The 18,927-nt window shown below is 44.8% G+C and overlaps 1 protein-coding gene across 1 annotated transcript in view; it reads right to left on the minus strand.

The window, feature by feature from the left end:
* Positions 1-9,812, minus strand: part of Nxph1 (neurexophilin 1) — a 290,856-nt gene extending 281,044 nt beyond the window's left edge. Inside the window, exons 1-2 of the mRNA XM_004862741.3 lie at positions 8,303-9,812; positions 7,346-7,509 (exon numbers count right to left, since the gene is read on the minus strand). Coding sequence (XP_004862798.1) covers positions 7,346-7,399 — 54 coding nt within the window. The 5' untranslated portion in view covers positions 7,400-7,509; positions 8,303-9,812. The remainder of the gene's footprint in view (positions 1-7,345; positions 7,510-8,302) is intronic.
* Positions 9,813-18,927: the final 9,115 nt, after the last annotated feature.

Genomic DNA, 18,927 nt, shown 5'->3' on the forward strand with positions numbered 1-18,927 from the left:
TATAAGAGGGAGTGAGGGAGCAAGGGAAGAAAGAGCAGGGGGAAAGGCTGGGTCTCGCTCAGCCTAAATGGGGTGGTGATCACGTGACGACACAGCCAGACACGTGGTACGTACAAATCCTGGCATCTGACCTAGGGGCCTGGCGATTGGAGCTTGATTTTCCCCGAAAGACTGGCAGAGAGAGATGGCTCACTGCTGTAGTGACCGAGCAAAGGGAGGCGTCTCCGAAACCCAGGATGCTGACTCGACCGACCTTAAGGGCAGAGCCTGAGCGGCGGCGGCGGGCGGACGGGGCGGAGCCCGGGGCTCTGGCCGAGGTGCTGAAGAGTCGTTCCGCAGGCCGCCTCGGCGCGCCGCGCTAGACCTCGGCGGGCGGCCTCTCCACAGAACCGCCCTTGTCCCGCTGTCCCGCCTGCTGACCCCGGAGCACCAGAGCTCGGCGGCGTGGGCCGAGTTTCCCAAAGCAATGCTTTGGCGTGGGGGGCTGGGGGCTTGATGCTAGAGTGCTGCCCATAAACCTGTAGGGATTTCTTGAGGTCACCTAGGGCTCAGAGTAGACAGTAAAGTGCATTTGCTGTGGCGGCAGTGACTCCGGCTGGGAAACTCTCCCTTCCACAGGAGCACCGCGGCTTTGGGAGGAGGACTCAATTTCCCTGTTGAGGGCATAAAGCCTACGTCGAAGAAAGTTCCTAGCTTGTTATTGTAGAAGACCACTTGAAATGGTCTTTAAAATCAATTGGGGGCAGGGGTTAAGACCTACAGCAGAGGTGTGGGGCGGGCGAGGGCTCTGGCCTCCCTCCGCGCCCTTTGCGCGGCTGCTTGGATCCCTCCGGTCACAATCCAATTCGGCGGCGGGGGAAGGATGGACGAGGCCCGCGGGGGCAGGTTCCGCGGGGGCCGCAAAGCCCCAGAGAGCCAGTTTCTAAGGAAACACTGGGCTCTTCTCAGCAACAATTTGTCATATTGTGGGAAAAAGAAACTACAAGAAAAGCCTCCCGGTTCTCCATTCTCATGCAGATGAGGCGATGCTCTCTGGCTGCGGCCTGCGTCTCTCCCTCCCCATCGTATTTCCGGCTTGAAGGAGTAAAATACTCATTAATTGAAAGGAGGAAGGAGCTGGGACCGCTTTTCTCCCGCTCGACCCGAGAGGCACGTGCTCCTTCCCTCTGTCCCTGGGACCCCCCTGCGTGCGCCATTTCAAGGCTTTCCAGCCTCCAGAGACCCAGCCTAGATGCCCAGGAACTTTCTATAACAAAGGGCACCCGAAAAGGGGACTCTCTCCAGCGCGCCAACCCCGCGCGCGCACACAGCCCCCTCCTCCGTGGTAAATAAAATATAGTAGGAAAAGCTGTTTACAAAGTAGGTGATTAAGTTCTCAGCCCGCAGCAGAGACGCCGTGCGCTCGTCCGAAGTTTATACAACAGCCGGAGACCCGCGAGGGCAGGCGGCAAACTTGGAGAATACGCAGAGCGCTCTCGGGCGCGCGCAGGAACACCAAGAAGCCGCCAATATATATCACCTCAATAAAAAGCCGCTCTTGGAAACCTTGCATAGTAATTGAGCCTGGCGCTCTTTTCTGATCTGAGTTGGCATTTCTTCATCTCGAGCTGACAGAGCCAACTCAGGAAATTGCTGGTAATATTCATCTGGGGAGCACTTTCATTAAACGTAATTCATTCGACTTTCACAATAAATTGAGTGACATCCTTACAGCGGAACCTTTTTATCCTTGATTAAGTGCTTGCCAAGCTTTGGTTTCCCACTTTATTGTCACATTCCTTCAAGCAGAGTCGTCAACATGCCAATCGGCTGCAGAAAAATGCGCGCGCTGTGTTTACCAAGCTCCGGGAGGGGTTGGTGCTGACACGAAAGAAAAGAGCTGGTCGGTAACTTGACTAGCGAATAAATCAAGACCACAACTTCCAGCAAACTAGCGGCGAGACCATACAAATGGTGGCAAGGAGAGCGCGGGCAGGCCCTGACACCCGGCTGGCCAGGAAACCGCTGGCTCGCCAGCGCCTGGTCGCACTGACTCCCCAGCCTCCCTTCCAAAAGGTGACTTCTGTGAAGGTCTTACTAAAGCTCCTAACAGACATGGTTACCCAAAGGGGACCTAATCAAAGGCAGGTATCTTTTTTAAAAAAAGGAAGGAAGAAAGAAAAAGAAAAAAACGCGCACTTTCTAACTTGACACTTGAGAGCAGGCAAACTTTCAGAGCTTCCATCGGCTTGCCATAGGGGCGGAGACTTGCAGGAAGTGTCCTTCCTCATTCCCGGGGTTCCCTTTGACTCTTGATACCAACGCCTCAGCAGGCGACTTCATTGAGGAATCTTCAGACCCCGGGTTCCAGGCTGGCAAGCCCCTCAGTATTTCGATGCTGGGTGAATGGAGAAGGAACACACCACCCCCCCCCGCCAATGTGTGTCCCCTTCCCCACTCCACGACCCCCCCTAAAATCAAAGAAGCCCAGGAGAGAAAATTGCTTATTTGAAAAAGCAATATCCAAATGCTTTCATCACTCAAACGCCCTTTTGAAAATATTGTTGACGGTGGTTATTACCCGGACAATGCTGTCAATTTCTGTTGTCTGCAGAAAATCTTCCCTGGGACGGAAAGTAGGACATCATGCCCCTATCTCAAAAGACCAACCAATTTCCCTGCCACCGGATATATTTTTCACCCAGACAACACTTTCATTAAGGGAGAAATAGCCGTCAACAATTCAAAGCCAACTAGAAATCAACTTTGCACAAAGAAGAGCCACGAATTTAATAGCTTTCTGGGAAAATACCGCTAACAGAGTTGGAGCAATTCTGGTTCTCTCCCTCTAACACTGAAAGCCGGTTCCAGGAAGCTGTCACTACAAGGCCCCGGACCAAGACAATACTGGAGGATATGGGGCAGGAGGGCAACCCATACAAGCGATTCCATTACACTGGAGAGAGCTCTTCCCTGGTCAGTGGAGAGTTAGTTGTAGCTTTCAGGAAAATGCTGAAGCAGTGACCACCTCTACTTCTTTCTCCCCCAGTTCTGGAGTACAAACTGGAACTGATGGGTTATCATGTTGTGCATAGGCCCCAGCAAACATCTAGGTTTAACGCTGTATCTGGAAGGCTGGTTAGTGTAGAAGAGTAGGAAATTCCGTAGGATAGGGAAATTTTCATACTGCCTCCAAGAACCAGGCTCAGCAGAAAGCACTTAGCAGACACTGTTAAGCAGCCAATTCATTTTCTATAGTTTGTTTTCAGCAATAGGCTTAAATTGATCAAACTTCCAGTGAGCAGCTGGCTTCATTTTCAAGAGAAAAGAAATACATATGTCCAGTCCAGAGAACAAGAAGTGGTGATGCCTTTCTCCCTCTACTTTCCCCTAACCTCCATGTTCCTTAACAGCCATCTTTTTTTATGAGTGGAATTCACCAAATGGTTTGCTCTCTAACAGTGCAGAAGTAGTAGTCCTGTGGATATAGTAATCATCTTAAACTCAATTAAACAATTGGTATATAATTCATGTGGTCAGGACACCACACATTTGAGGAAATAAATGGCTTAAAATGTTGTGTGTAAGGTTTAGAAAGAATTTAGTTAGAAAAGCAACTAGATTATTAGCTATTTTAATTCCTGGCAGAAACAGTAAGACCTCTTCTCTTTACAGTTGTGCTGTGGGTGTGTGGGTGTACGACTGATCACAGTTACATCACTCAACCCCTTGCCAGATTCTCCAGACTCCATTTCTGAGGAAGTTTTTCATTGGCAACCCCAAGGAGTGCTCACTGGACTCAGTTCTCTGGGTGACATTACCACAGGAAAGTCCTCAAATAGGATGCCACTTTTTTTTTTTTCTGGAAGATGCTCTCCTCCTTCTCTGGCTTGCTCTTTAGCTTGATCCACTGAGAATAACTCAATTCAGGACACCCTCCCTATTCTTTACAGGAGGGAAAACCCGCATTTTCCTACTTTATCCAGTGTGTGCTTCATTTCGGTTAAAATGCTATAGCCCTGTTATCCCATTATACCACACTGAAAATATCCTGGAATCAGTTAAGAACTGACAGAAAAATAAAGATTGCAGGAGTTTTTAACAATTTTATCAAGTCAAACCATAAGTTCCTTTGCTATTGAACTCAGGTATTTAAATTTGCAATATAGAACTTTGAATAAACTGAATTTTTCTTTACCTTTATTTTTAAAAGATGCATTCTTATGCCTATGCATTTCTGCCCTGTGGTGATATTTGAGTATTCTAGCTACTATGCGTCAGAAGACACTTTTGCAAAAGCATTTCTAATTAGTTTCTTATTGCAATATTAAAATAAGCTTCCAGTATGTACTAGGACAGACCCTTTTTTCAATAAACATAAAAAGGCACAAAATCCCCAACTTAGAACAAGTGTTCAAAGAACCCTGGGCCAAGAAACATGCTCAGAACACCTAACCAAATCCAGGTATGAATCTGTAACTTAAGTAAAGAGCATTGATCTGCTGGATACATAAGAAGTTCTTCCCAAATATGGGAGTATTTATTTTTCCCTATTAGCAAAAAATGTAAATATTTCTGTATATGAGACATGTAGACAAGCCTTGCTTCCTGGACATAAGGTGGTAACTACTCCTTGGAAGACACAACTGGGATTCCATGTCATAAAGTGAAGAACACTGTAGGTATTAGCTGGGAAGCAAGGCACAAATAGAGTGCTCCAGCCATCTAACTAGAGGTGTGAACCAGAAAGACTAAAAATTACTCATTAAATTCCTCCCTAGCTCATGCAAGTTCAAGGAAAAAATAAAGGTTTTGCCACCAGCGTCTTGTTGGAATATAACTTGAATAAGCTCCTGACAACCTGTATACATTTATTGCAGGTTTTTGCAAAGGGCTGGGATGTTCTGAGGTGCAGCTATAAGTAAATTATGGCTCAGTTACTGTATCTAGTGTTTAATGAAATAGATGGAGAAAGAAACCTTGATCACCTCTTAATCTGTTCATTGCCCTAGATTTTAATCAAAGCTCCCTACTCCTCTATTTGCCTAAAACCATCCTAATGTGACTGTTCAATTCACCTTCTTAAATTCATTTCCATGGTTAAAGTCAGCTCCCCTCTCCAGGAAAACAGCTTGGAATTTTGCTGGCTAATAGCTCTGGGATTACAATCCCTGGAAATACTGCTTTGGGTCACCACCATCACCCTTTTGTTTTTGCAGTGTGTGTGGTTTCTAATCCCCAACACACAACTTTAGATTGGAGAGAAAAGAATGGACTTCTAAATCGCCTCCTCTATTTTATTGTTCACATCTCGTATTGTTTTGAGTGAAATTGGAAAAATTGTCTCCTTTCTCTGTATTGCCAAAAGGCATTCAGGTAATGAAGTCTGTAACTAAACGGTAATTGAATCAGCATAATTTGCACACTGAATGGTTTTCAAATGCTCCCAGTTTACAATTAAAGGAGAATTAATGCGCTTGTTGTTGAGAACGCAGCGCATTAGAATAAATCCAGCACTGTTGTTGTAATGAGTGGAAAACGGTTTAACTGCCAACAAACACATTTAAAATTTAACACAACGTATTGATTTCACTTCTGCTTTTGATAGATTGTTTTCCAGGCTATCGAAATACTTGTTTCAAGCAATAAACTGCACTGTAGCCGCGAGCCCTTGCCCTGCGTGAGAGCACAGCCGAAGGACGGAAGAACAGTCCGAAGGTTCAGGTCACGGTAGAGGTTTGCGGAGGAGACGCACAGGCGGTTACGAGTGTCAAGGGAATCATTAATACTCCCCCTCTGTGGCCTTCACGTTGCACTCCCCCCTCTCATTTCTCCGCAAACATTTCCTGGGCTTCCTCTGCCCAGACTTTCTGCCCTCCAACTCTGAGCTCTCAAAGCCACTGGGCTTACTGGACACAGGAGGAAGAGAGAGTGACAGAAGATGGGAAACTGGAAGAACACTCCGCAGTCCTTCTGCGTTCCAGAGAGGGAAGTCAGAGACTTCATAACAGCCAGGAAGGCTGTTCTTTTGGATTGGCTGCCCCAGCTTTCACCTGTTTACCCCAAGGTGTCCTGCGAGTGAGGACGCTAATGCGCAGCGCCCTCTGGCGTCTAAAACTGCAATGGTCAGACGACGAAGGTGCAAAGACAGCCAACCTTGAGGGTTCTTGGGTTGAAGCTGAAACCAGTTAAATACACACATTCACACACACAAGCACGCACACACACAGTATTCACACAACTCGCAGACTACAGTCACATGCAACAGAGCATAGAAGACAGGGAAACGTTGTCAATCGCAGGGATTCTGAAACTTGGGATTGAGGGAGGACAGCATCACTCCCAATCCTATTTATCCAGCCCCTCTAGTGACCTCGGGATGCTCGATGCTCCTCACCCCTAGACTGAACAGATCACTCAGTGCACTCCTGAAGCCCAGGCTGAACTGTGGGTTTCGGTACACTGAGGATAACTTCACCACAAGATGCCAATGTCCCTGGCCCTGTGAGAACCCAGACTCAAGAAATTCCCCCTCCCTTTTGCTCAGCTTGTTGTCCCTAGCTCCCAAATCACCAGGACAAAGCACTTCGCCGTGGAGTCGGTTCCAACACTTTGCAAAGTCCAACACGCCCTTCAAATAAAATAACTGCCAACCTGGAGAACTTCAGCTTTGCTTAGGATTCTCTCCCTGGTGCCCATTCCCTGCCTGCCATTCCCTGCTCAGGGCTTTGGCACTGGAACCAGGGTTTGGTTATTTGGTGGAAAAGAGAGACTGAGAGGAGAGAGAGGAGTGCACGTTTGCAGAGTATCTCTGAACGAACTCTGCCTAGGGGTTGCTGTGCAGCTCATCCTGCCTGAACCCCTACAAGTCAAAGAAAGTTCCCTGCACTTAAGTGCCACATTTCCAAACTGGAGGAGTGCGCGGGCACATTCACTTTCAAAATCACAGACTTAGGCAGAATTCCTGCTTTCAAGCCTTCACCCCACCTCCCTTTCCCTTCCTCTAAACCCTGTGGATGAACTGCTGAGAGTTCGGTGCTTTGGTCCCCTCTCTTTGCCTTCTCCCTCTTGAAAAAAAAAAAGAACCCATCACACTACCTCTGGTTTCTGGAAGCCCAGGGTGCCCTAGCCGCTGCTCAGAACCATGCTCAGAGAGGGGTAAGGAAGCAGGAAATGGGAGTTGAGCCCTGGAAATCCAGAGCGCAGGAATCCAGAGACCAGCTTCCCTAAGTTGCTCCAACAGTCAGCAGGAACGGTACTCTCATTGAGCGGGCAGCCTCGCGGTCCTACTCCGGGCCTCCAGCTGCCTGGCCTCCTGGCCTGGGAGAAATTTCAGAGGCGCCCGACCCGACCCGCCGAGACTTACCAAGTAGGCGGTGGGCTGCAGGAGGAGAAGCAAGTACCAGCACGCAGCCTGCATCCTCCCGCGTCTCAAACTTCCTTGGCGGTGCCTTCGCTGAGTCTTTGTTCCTTCAGAAACATAGATCCACCTGACATCCACTTTACAGAGCGGGGAGCGCTCTCAGCAGCCTGGATACAAATGAAATTAGACCTCCCATGACCACGCGGGCAAGGTTAGGCTTGGCGCTCAGGAGGGGAGGGGTGGACCAGAAAAAACTGGAAGAGGGGTTCGAAAAATTGAAAAATGAGTGAATCCAGCTCCGGGAACCAGCGGGCGCGCGTTCCGCCGGCGTGAGCGGGCGGGCAGAGGCGAAGGAGGGAGAGGGGCTCCTCGCTTCGGTGCGAGTTCCTGGGAGCGGAGACCGGAGGCGTTTGGCACCCAGAGCCGCGTACAACCGTCCCTGGCAGCAAGACCTGCCCTAGTGTCTGATGGCCCGGCGGCTCGAACTAAAGGCGGCGGCTGGTTCCTCGCCAGCCCTGGCAGGGCTCACACGTACGCGCCGGCAGACAGAGATAGAGAAAGAGACCGGGGGAGAGAGAGGCTGGGCAAGGGGAGTGCGTGGAGAGGAAGGGGCAGGTAGAGCTGACCGGGATTGGGCTCTGGGCCTCTCCACACGTTCTGAGAAGTGGGGGTGGGGAAGGGGACTCCAGATCTCCTATGGGAAAGCAGGGCTCAGTTTACCCATTCGAGCCCCGAGAGCACAGAGATACACACGCATACACACAATCAAATTCCCAGCGCTACTTTTTCGGAGGAGCTAAGGGGCACAGCCAGTTGCTAACTTCTGGAGTGGAAGCCTGCCCGGGCTTGTAAGGGTCGTTGGCCAGGCGTGCTCTTCCCCAGCCAGTGCCCCTCCTCGCTCTCCTCCCACCCTGCCCCAAGGTGTCCTTTCTGGGAGCAGTGGAGCTGACGGGTACGTACCCCACGGGGCTGGAGGAGAATCTGGCGAGCAGGGACCGCTCTGGGCAGGCTCCATGGAGGAGCTACTCGGGCCTGGCGTCTTCGGCGCCCCGGACGTTCCCTCCCCGCAGCTCCGTCTCCATGCTCGGGCGCGGATGAGTCCCGCTGCCTCGTCCAGCCTCGGCCAAGCTGGCGTCCCCGCGCTGGGGTCGCTCTCAGTGCTGGATCGCGGCAGCCCAGACTTGGCACATATGGGTTCACGGTGCAGGAAACTTAAGAGGCAAGAGAGGGAGGGGGAAGTCGAGGGGGAAAGAGAGAAAAGGAGGGAGGGAGGAAGGGAGGAAAGGGAGGGAGAAAGGCAAACGCGCCGGGCGACTGCGCCGGACCGACTGGGACTCGGAAGGCTGACACTGGGACGAGCAGCGTAGGACTCCGGGTTACGCGGTGGCCAGGATGGTAGAAATGCCTTAAGGGGAGGAGTCTGGACAAGTCCTCGGGACTTGAACTTGAGAGATAAGAAACCCGCCTTTAGGAAGGAAAACAAAGCCACAAGGCAGGCGCAGCCAGTCCTACTTTCTGAAGGAGGGTTGGGTTGGCGAGGATTTGGGGAGCGCACGAAGTAGCTGCGGCTCTGCCCGGGAAGCCGACCGAGCGGTTTGGAGGGAGCCCGTCTTGGGCGCTGTCCGAGGTCCTGCCCGGCCACCGGAGGACGCTCCGGAGCGCGCTTCCTCCCCGCGCCAAGGTGAAGGTGATTTCTCAGCTAGGTCGCGGCTCGGCGGGGAGTGCCAGCCCTCCTGACGCGGGCAGTTACAGAGGCATGAGGGTGGCCGATTCCCCAAAGACTAATGAACACTCCGTGTACGCAGATCCCTCTCTCAGGCTCTGCGCGGGCCGGGCCCTCCTGGAGAAGTAGCGCCCGCAGCGTCTCCGGTGGCCGCTCTGCCCCTTCTCCAGGGGCACAGGGAGGACTACGGCTGCCCCCGGGGAGGTGCGCAGGGAAGAGGTGGGCGCCGAGCGCTGGACATCCCTGCCGACTTCAGGCGGGGCGCCGCGGACCTGTGGCTGCGTGGCCAGAGGCGGGGGTGCTGCGGGCCGCCAGCCATTCAGCGCTCTATGCGAGAGGACTGGGCGACCTTGGGCTGCTACACTCCTCTCGGTGGCTGGGCAGCGCCAAAACGGGGAGGAGGTGCTGAGCCCTTCCACCTCCCCGGTACGGACACCTCCCGTTCAAACAGCGTCTCTCAGACTCGCCCCCTGTGCTCTGACTCTCACTGTCTCTGCCTCTGCGTGTCTCAATCCCTTGCTGTCCTTTTGTCTCAGTCTTTTTCTAGGAATCTGTCCTCTATCTCTTCTCTGTCATTTTCGTGGTCCCTGTCTCTGTCCCTAGGCAAGTTCCTGCCCCTCTCTGCCTCTCCTTGGGTCCCTCCAGATGTCTGCCTCAGTCTCTCGTCACCTCTTTAACCTGTCCCCATTCCCCCTGAAACCCTGCTCCCTTCTTGCCTTCGCCCTCTTCACCGCACAATCCTAAAACCAGATTCCCCAGTATTCAGTGAGATCTGAGGCTGGGCCCTTCACGTGTGCGTGTGGCTGAGGGCATTTCACTTTCCCCAACCTGTCCATTATTTTTCCAAGACTGCCTTTCTCCAGAGCTTGGCCAGAGAAATGCACACTGAAAGGTAACATTTTCATATCAGTCTGTAACAATGGGGTTGAAGTTTATCTCAGGAGACAGTCCATGGTATCAAAATAAAACCCTGGTTTTTAATGAGTCTCATGGTGGCCCTTTCCTTGAGAGTGGCTGTTGGATATCTCAGGTTCTGCAGATTCTGTGCAAATTAATCTGGGCCTGGACACACTGAACGCTTTAGAAGATAGGTCCTAGAGTGGCCACCAGTCAAAATCCCCTGGAGGAAGTAGGTCACCCACCCCTAAACACTGCAGTGACAACCAGCAGAGGTATCCTCCCCAGGAATAGATGCAAGAGAGGTCCCACTTCACATCAAATCACTTCTCCAGATCAGAGCCCCTCTGTAGGATATCCCTGCTTGCATTTTGAGGCCTGTGCTACATCCCTGCTAAAAACAGTTGTATAAAGAGAAAGTCCTCCTAATCTCAAAAGTAGTATTCTGCCTGTAGTCTCCTAGAATTCACTGGAGGATGTGCAGAACAAATCAGTGAAACACACCTTCTATCTGGGACTCTGAAAATTCACTTTAGAAATAATACACATGTGCATGCAGCATAGTTGCAATGTTGATATGTCTTTTTTTTTTTTACAGTACCAGGGTTTGAACTCAGGACCTTATGCTTGCCAGGCAGGCACTGTGCAGCTGAGCTACCTCCTTGGCCCTGACATGTCTATTTTCACTCATGAGGATTTTCATGTTCTTAAAAATTTGAAGAAGAAAAATTAAAGGGTTAGGGCACCCATATCTGATGCTGAAAAGTCAAAGTAGGGCAAAGGAAGGAAGCTTTGTCTGATTCCACCCTACAGGATTCATGAGACCAAACTGAAATTGATCGTACTTGTACAAGAGTTCTGGGGCCTCCTGGGCTGGAGTATGGTGCTGGAATGAATGTTGCCTGGATCTCCAAATACAATGTCAGAGCTGGGCTTCTCTCTGACCTTTAAGGAACCAGAAAGAAAAGGGCCAGCTTTGGGATATAACAAGTTTCTTTCCAAACCTTATTTCAAAAACATTCTGCCTCTACAGCCATTTAGCTGTGTAAAAAAAAAAAAAAAAAAAAAAATAGAAAGAGATCAGGGACCATAAAATCTCTGTCTGAATGGGACTGATTATTTAAGAAAACCACCACAGGAACCTAGTAATGGGAACAGGTCTGACACTCTGCTCTATGACACAGGGTGCCAAAGAGCTTTTTATGCTAATGATGTGAGACCTTTGGCCCAGACATGCAACTCTTTCTGGATCATGTAAGATATTTGGTCTGGGATGTAAAACACCAATGGATTGTCACCTTTTCCATCTTTGTGGGATGCTTCCTTTCCCACAGCACTCAATCAGAAAAGGACACTGAGCCACCAAGTAACACTAAAGAACCTCACATTGCTTCTGATAAAACTCTCCAATTTCAATGATGCTATATTGGTGGGGAGAGGGACAAAGATGTTTCTTTAACCCTTTCTTTCATATCATTTGCTTTAAAAACAAAAAAAAGAACATGATTCTCATGCATTCTTCTTTTGCATACTGTACACTTTTCTAAAAGGCACTCTTAGAATACAATACATAAATAATCATCTTCACTGGCACAGAATGAGAATGAGATTATCTTTCAAGAGTATAGCATTTGTGCCAATTTTTTCAGATATTGAGAATTCTTTCAGAAATTGCTCTCTAAATTTTGTTTGTGATGCAAATTAGTACTAGAAGAATTTAAAATAAGAATTCATTTCAAATATACTTATATTCCTGTTAAATGTCATTAACTATTTCAGTTAATTTGGTTTGACTTATTTTATGTTTCTCTTTATTGTCAGGGGAACCAGAGGGCAGGATTAAAAGTTTGAATGATCTTGGAGCTAGGAAGAAGACAGAAAGAAAGAAAGAAAGAGATTAACTTGAATTCCACAAGACTCCATCTTAAGATGAGCCAATCTCATAGCTTCTCTGATGTGAGAAACTGGAAGTGTAAATAAAGATTAAAATGATTAAAATGATGACAATGAATGATTGATAATTTGAAATAGGAAGAAAAGGCCCAAAGGGGTAGAGGAAGTGGGAGGGGAAGGGGAAAGGAAAGAAGGGAATGGAAAAATTATGAGAAAAGGAAAAAATGGAAACAAAGTCTTTGTAAACAGGGAAGGGTGGAGGGGTGAAGAGAGCACAGGGAATGGGGAAAAAATAAGAACCAAGATACATCATGTACAGGTACAAGCGCCCAATGATAAATGTAAACGTATTGTATACCTAAACTGTACCAATAAAAGGATTTAAGAAAAAAAATGAGCCTATCTCAAAACACATGAATTTTATTGTATTTTATTCAAAATCCAAATAAAAATACAAAACTGTTGGTGTAAAGCACCCTGCTACAGTCTTGCTTGAGCTTCAAGGCCATAATATTGTACATAATACTACATTATACCTATTTTTCCTAATAGCATCAAAAATTATAAAGTTTGTATTATCTTTCTGCATGACTTTAGTATAATCTGGTATTTTCATGTTGTATGACCTTGGGCAAGTGACTAAATATTCCTCTAGTCTCCATATCCTTCTTTCTACAATGAGTGAGTAAGGTTAGATGATGAATAATTTTGTTCTATTTTTTATGACTAAATGTGAAGTCATCCCTGGCTTGAAAAAACCTTAGCTGGCTCACCAAAAACAAAACAAACAAACAAACAAAAAACCAATTGTGTACTGCATTATGATCTTCAAAGATATTAGCAATTTCAAAGAAGATATTTTGTTTAATTCACTTCACAGATGTTAAGGCAAGTGCATTTGTGGATTTGAAACAAAGTTTTTTATGTTATTCTTCCCTGCCCCACCCTCCCTCATAACCTTTGTTCTAGGTCAAAGTTGGTTCTCTTGTATTAATCATGTCATTATCTCAAATTAATTATTCTGTACATATTTTCAACTTCATTGATTTACAAGAATCTACCATCACAGTAGCATCCTTATTATGTCTGTGAATACTTTTTACAAAGGTTCCAAAGTTATTTCTACTCCTTTTGCAGAATAAAATTCTTAAATTCCACACAGGACAACTAAAGAAAACCCTTAGCCCCTCTATATCCCCAGGATATTTTGCTAGCAGGAGGAAGGATCATTCGCAAAAGTATTTGAATGTAATAGAATGTGGTTAGTACCTATGAGGTGTGTGTGCTAAATTACTGATACAAGAATGCTTTAATAACAAGATCACTGGACTAAAGAGAGAAAATAGCCATCAAGCTCTGGAACAAAAACAAAAAGTTAAAGGGTATCAAAAAGCTTTTTGTAAAAGGCATTTTCTTTTTTAGAAACAATTTATATACTCAGCCTTTGTATCCATTTAATTTATTCTGCTAGGTAAGGATAGAGGGTTCTCAAAGGTAAGGTAGTTTTAATTATGTTCATAAATTCTAAAAAGAGAATGAACACAATAAAAGAAATTAAAGAAAGCCAGCATTTAAAAAAGCAACTGAATGTAAAAGATTGGGGGAAGATTGGGGTCATAGCCCAAGAATCATAATTAAAATTTAAAAAAATATTGTGACTAACCAAACCTTTGCATTATAATCTCATTACAGAAGTTCTTCATGGTGGTCTCTCCAGAGATTAATTGACAGTTCCCTAAAGCGGAATCATTAAAGACAAAGAATTTGATAACCAATGTTCTGTGAACAAAGCAAAATACAGTATTTGCTTTCAGAACATTGGAGCTCTCAACCATGTAGAGATATAAAAAAGTATGAGGACAAAGGATCCCACTTCCGTGGCTACCAAAAGCTGAAAATGAGTCCACAAATGCATACTTCCTCTTCATCATCTAATATACCTGGATATTTTGAAACACACATGTTTTTCCAGCTTTGACCCAATTTAGAAACAAGAAGACAGAGTCTAAAACAAAATGATTTATACAGGCATGGAACAAAGAGCTACTTCAACTCAAATATTATATAGATAAGAATGGTTTAGATCAGAAAGCTTTTAAGTAAGTGATATCATAAGGATACAACAACCCTCTCAATTTCTCTTTTTAATATCAAATTAATGAAAAGAGCTCTATACTGGAATTTTACCACAATTAATTTCAGGGATCATACCATAAAAATTACTTTACATATTTTACCTCTTCTAGTTCCAACAATAATGTGTTTTTTATAAAGTTTAAAGCAAAATCGTGTATCATAAAATTTGTACTAAATGACTAGAGATATCTCAAAGTTCCACAGCTTTCAATAGGGTAACGTTTACCAAGTACCAGATACATACAAAAAACCATAACCTGGATTTTATTTACATTAATACCCTGCATCCCTAGTGATTCCATGAGCTTCAACCAACAGTTTAGTTTGAAAAGAAAACGTCTTAGGTTAGATAAGATGTTCACCCTTGAAATTGAGAATCATTGGACCATTAATAAGTACCCAGTCTTTCTTGTAATCATCTTTTCTGTTCAGTTTAGTTCCAGACACCATTTCCTCTCCAAGCTTTCCAACCAACTCTCAAATCACTCTTTTTTCAGGTTATCTGCATACTCATCTTCCTACATTAAACACTGGCAGTCCTCAGATCTCCACCAGTAACTGTTTTTTTTTCTCTTTCATTCTAACAAGGTGATCTTGCCTAGTTCCATGCTTTTATTGATTATTAGTATCCAATTACAATCAAATTTATAAGTCCAGTTTTGATATTTTGACCCAATTATTCAATTGATTACATGTCCACATAGATGTCCTAGAGATACCTAAAAATGAATACATTATATCACTATACATCCTATGCTTCTAATGGGACTAAGGCCATGTGCTTTGCCAATGCATATAGTGAAATGTAGAAGTAAACTCCTCCATATACGTAATCTCTCTCTCTCTTTCTTTCTCTCTCCTCTCTCTCCTTCTGTCTTTACTTATTTATTCTTTGTAATCTTAATTAAACCTTGAAGAGGCATAACACGTTTCCACTAGGACATTAGCACATGTCAGAGAGAAGCTGCATCTGTTAGCAGGCCACCTGAAATGAGAAAACACATGAAACAAACCAGAACTTCATCCATGATCTGGTGTGTAATCATCAAGCTGACCTGCAGTCCTGCAGATTCAAAAATGGGAAATGAGTGTTTATTATATAACTGTTACGATTTTGAGGTTGTTTTTCAGCATTATCTAGGCCAAAGTTAATTAATGACACCACTAGTACATTAGAAACCATGTGTATCAGATTCCTTCCACGTCAAAGATAAAGTTACTCGCACCTTAAGTTGAGACCCAGTGATCTGTCACACATCTTCCTTTTCTATTCGGATACTGCTGTTGACTCAGGCTCACAGCATCAGTCATCTGGTCTATGCCAGTGATCTTCTCGCAGGTCTTACCTGTCTTCAGCTTCGGCCTCCATGAGAATTCTCTCCTCTCTGCCAAGTGAAAAAAACTTAAATGTGTCCCCATTACACATTTGTGTAAGTTCCTTCATAAAAACTTCATTGCTTGCAGAATCAAGTCCACCTCCCTTACTAAGCCCAGAAAACACCTTATGTGCTGACCTCAGTCCACTTTTTCATTTCCATCTCATTCATCAGTTAAAGATCCTCATAGCTTCCAAATCACAATTATGTTTCTCAGCCAGGGAGCCTTTGCTTCCTTTGCCCTGACTCTCACCTCAACCTCTAGGTAAACTCCTAGGCTTCCTACAAATCTCTACTCAGAGATCACCTCTCTACTACTCTCAGGGATTTGTGCTTTCTAAAAGATAGTAAATCATTTGCACCATGGTGTATATAAAGCTGTCTTTTCCACTGGATTGTGACATTCAGTTTTTACACCCCTAGCCTTATTGAGCTAGATAGAGTTGAAAGATCAATCACACTTGGGAAGTTCCATGTCCAGAAAATAGCCTGGGTTGCCTCTTGCAGGACAGCATATCAGAGACACTGGAATAACAGTTCCTCATCTGTGTAGGGCTCAGATAGTGCATACTTGGAAGAAGTTTTCAGACAAACCTTAGCCAAGGGAAATAAGCAAAAGAAGCAGTACTAGAGTGGGAGGTTTAGACCAGAGGAACAAGCTCCCTCATCCCAAATATCCTGAGAATTCTCTGAATCAGAAGTTTAATGTGAAATCTATGGGGTCTTTATGGGTTGTGACAGACACGGGACCAAGTAGACAATGGTAACAAAAAGTTCCCAGTATCCCTAAATTCTGGCTTCTCCTGCACAGGGGTACCCAAACTCCTGTCTCATATTTCATCTACTTTAGCATTTATTAGTATCTTCTCCAAAGATTTGTTACAATCAGACCCCTTCTCTGCTTTCAAGACAAAGTGAAAGAGGGAAGAAAGTCAGAAGGAGAACAGCTGAAGAAAGCACAGTACCCACCATTACTATAACTTGCAGCTTGGGAAATGAAGTTAACCACACTTATGGAAAAGTTGGACAGAAGGCCTTGTGACTCTGGACTTTGCCTTTTATGTTCATTGTTTTTTGAGACTGGGTCTTGCTCCATAGTCCAGGCTGGCCTCAAACTCACAGTCCCCCTATATCTGTCTCCCAAGTCCTGGAATTACATCTGTGCACCACCACACCTTGATCAGGTCTGGGCTTTTGAATTAACTTTTTTGGTAGAAAAGGAAGCTTGTCAACAAAGGACCTTTTTTTCTATTGCAATTCAATTTTTGACATGATAGACACCAGTGGCTCTTGCTTCCTAATCTCCATGGTCTGCTTAACATAGCCTGAATCATATTTCCATCCCTCCATTGACAGGACACTAAAGTACCTTGCACATTTAACTAAATTCAATGGCCTTTCTCTATTTTTACCCTAGAGTATGTGGCATCAATAACTAACTACACCAAACCACCCATTTCAGGTTTCTTTCCTACCTCCTTAAGAGTTCCTTCTTGCTTCCTGTGCTGGATTTTTCTATGAACCACATCCAGGCTAAAAATTTTCCTCTTTCCAGCCCTTTCCTTTGACTTGTAGTCCAGTACTTCCATCCACCAGAAGAGACTGTCAGCCAATGTCCTACTGTTTTTGATACACAATACTCAAGGACAAATTCAACAATACTTCCAATATCACCTTCTCCTCCACGTGTACCTATTTATAGCTCTCTTAATTTCATTGCTGGCATCCAAGTTTTCTGTGCATTTAATCTTTACACCTCAGGATTTGCTCTTCATTATTTTTGTGGGCACCCCATAGACCAATACGCACACCGTCTAGTCAAATCTTCCTTCAGAATGTCTCTTGCCTTTACACCACTGACAGAGATAGATACAAGAGATGAGAACTTGATCATCTCATATCCAAGTCGTCTTCTAACCAGTGTGCCAACTTCTAACGAGTTTCCCAATTCCCACTGATCTTATTATCCTGAGCCCTCCAATGGTAGTGAGTATGTCTTACTCATTTTTGTACTCCAGCATTTAGTATGATGCCTAGTACATAGCATATGTTCAGTAAATGTTTATCTTGTATGTTTATTCTAGCCTCAGATTATTTCTTCAACAACACATTTCTTCCATGGCACACATTAAAAAATTGCTTTATCATACTACATCAAGAGCAAGGTTATTTCTAAGTCTTTATCAACTTTTCTAAGAAATTGTTTCTTCAAGAGAACCCTGACCCAGATGCACAGTTGGGAAAACAGAGAAACTCAAAAGTTTCTCTGGCTGAATCCAGGATAGAATGCTTGGGTCCCCACTGATGGCTGTTGCTGCCACCTCCTTCTTCTCTCCCACCCCCAGGCAACCCTAGAGTCAGTAACTAGGATATCCTAAGAAAGTAGCTCTCAACCTTCGTTTACTTAATTGCCACCTGTATGGTTTATTAAAATGTGCATTACTAGGCCTCCTTTTTTATTAGAGTTTATTGTCCTGAGCTTCAGTTCTTAAAAGGATACATTTTAACAAGCATCCAGGTGATTCTAATGAAAGTTGTCAGAAAAAACTTTGAGAAATCTTACCCAATGAAGTTTGGTCCAAGTCTGATATTTGAGCATGAAGCATCAAGACTGAATAATATAGACATGTTAATCAACTTGTTTTAATCTTTGCACAATGTATACATATATCATAACATCACAATTTACCCTACAAATATACATAGTTACTTATTTAAAAATAAAATATATTTAAAGCTTTAGTAACACAGTATTCCCAAGAATATTTACTTTATCCTGTTGCCCTATTGCCTGCCAATCATTTCAGGCTTGATTCAAAACTTAAAATTTTTTTGTGCTACTCCCCCTAATTGCGATGCCCTTCTTCAACCATTTCCTCTTTCGTTACACTTCTCCAAATCCTTCATTACTTGTCATCTAAAGGCCTTCCTCACCGACACTTCCGCCATCCATCGATGCATCCATCCATCCATCCATTCATCCACTTTATACAAGTTCATTAAATAAGCCATACTTCTAAGTACTTTGGATACAGCAATAAACAAATGTACATAAATCCTTGTCTTCAGGAAGTTTATATACTAGTGCAGACTGACAATAAACAATGTATGACTTTAAAATATAGTACGCTATATGATAAATGTTATGGAGAAAATAAGGAATGGAAGAAAAATAGAGAATAATGGGAGTAAAAATGCTGAAGCGTTTTTAAATGGAGAGCTTGAAGATGACCACACTGAAAAGTCTTTCATCTTTACTCAAAGGTGGAAGAAGAGAAGGGAATAAGACATGTATATATTATGAATAAAAATTTTTCAGGTAGAGGGAAGAACAAATGAAAAAAAGCTGATGAAAAGCTGATGTGACAGTACACTTCTTGTGTCAGAGGGACAGCAAGAATTCCAATTTGTCAAGGGAAGAGCAATGCAGGAAGAAGTGACAAAGAGATGAAGACAGAGGCCACAGATTGAATAGCAACTGCAGGGCTTTGGAAGAGCTTGGCTTGATAAGTCTGTGAAAGACACCTTACATTGAGCAGGGAAGTAACATGACCTGTGTC

The sequence above is a fragment of the Heterocephalus glaber genome, unplaced genomic scaffold (genome assembly GCF_053883595.1).
Source record: "Heterocephalus glaber isolate CG9 unplaced genomic scaffold, H.glaber_assembly_v1.0 deba00000546, whole genome shotgun sequence".
In the NCBI taxonomy this organism is placed as follows: Eukaryota; Metazoa; Chordata; class Mammalia; order Rodentia; family Bathyergidae; genus Heterocephalus; species Heterocephalus glaber.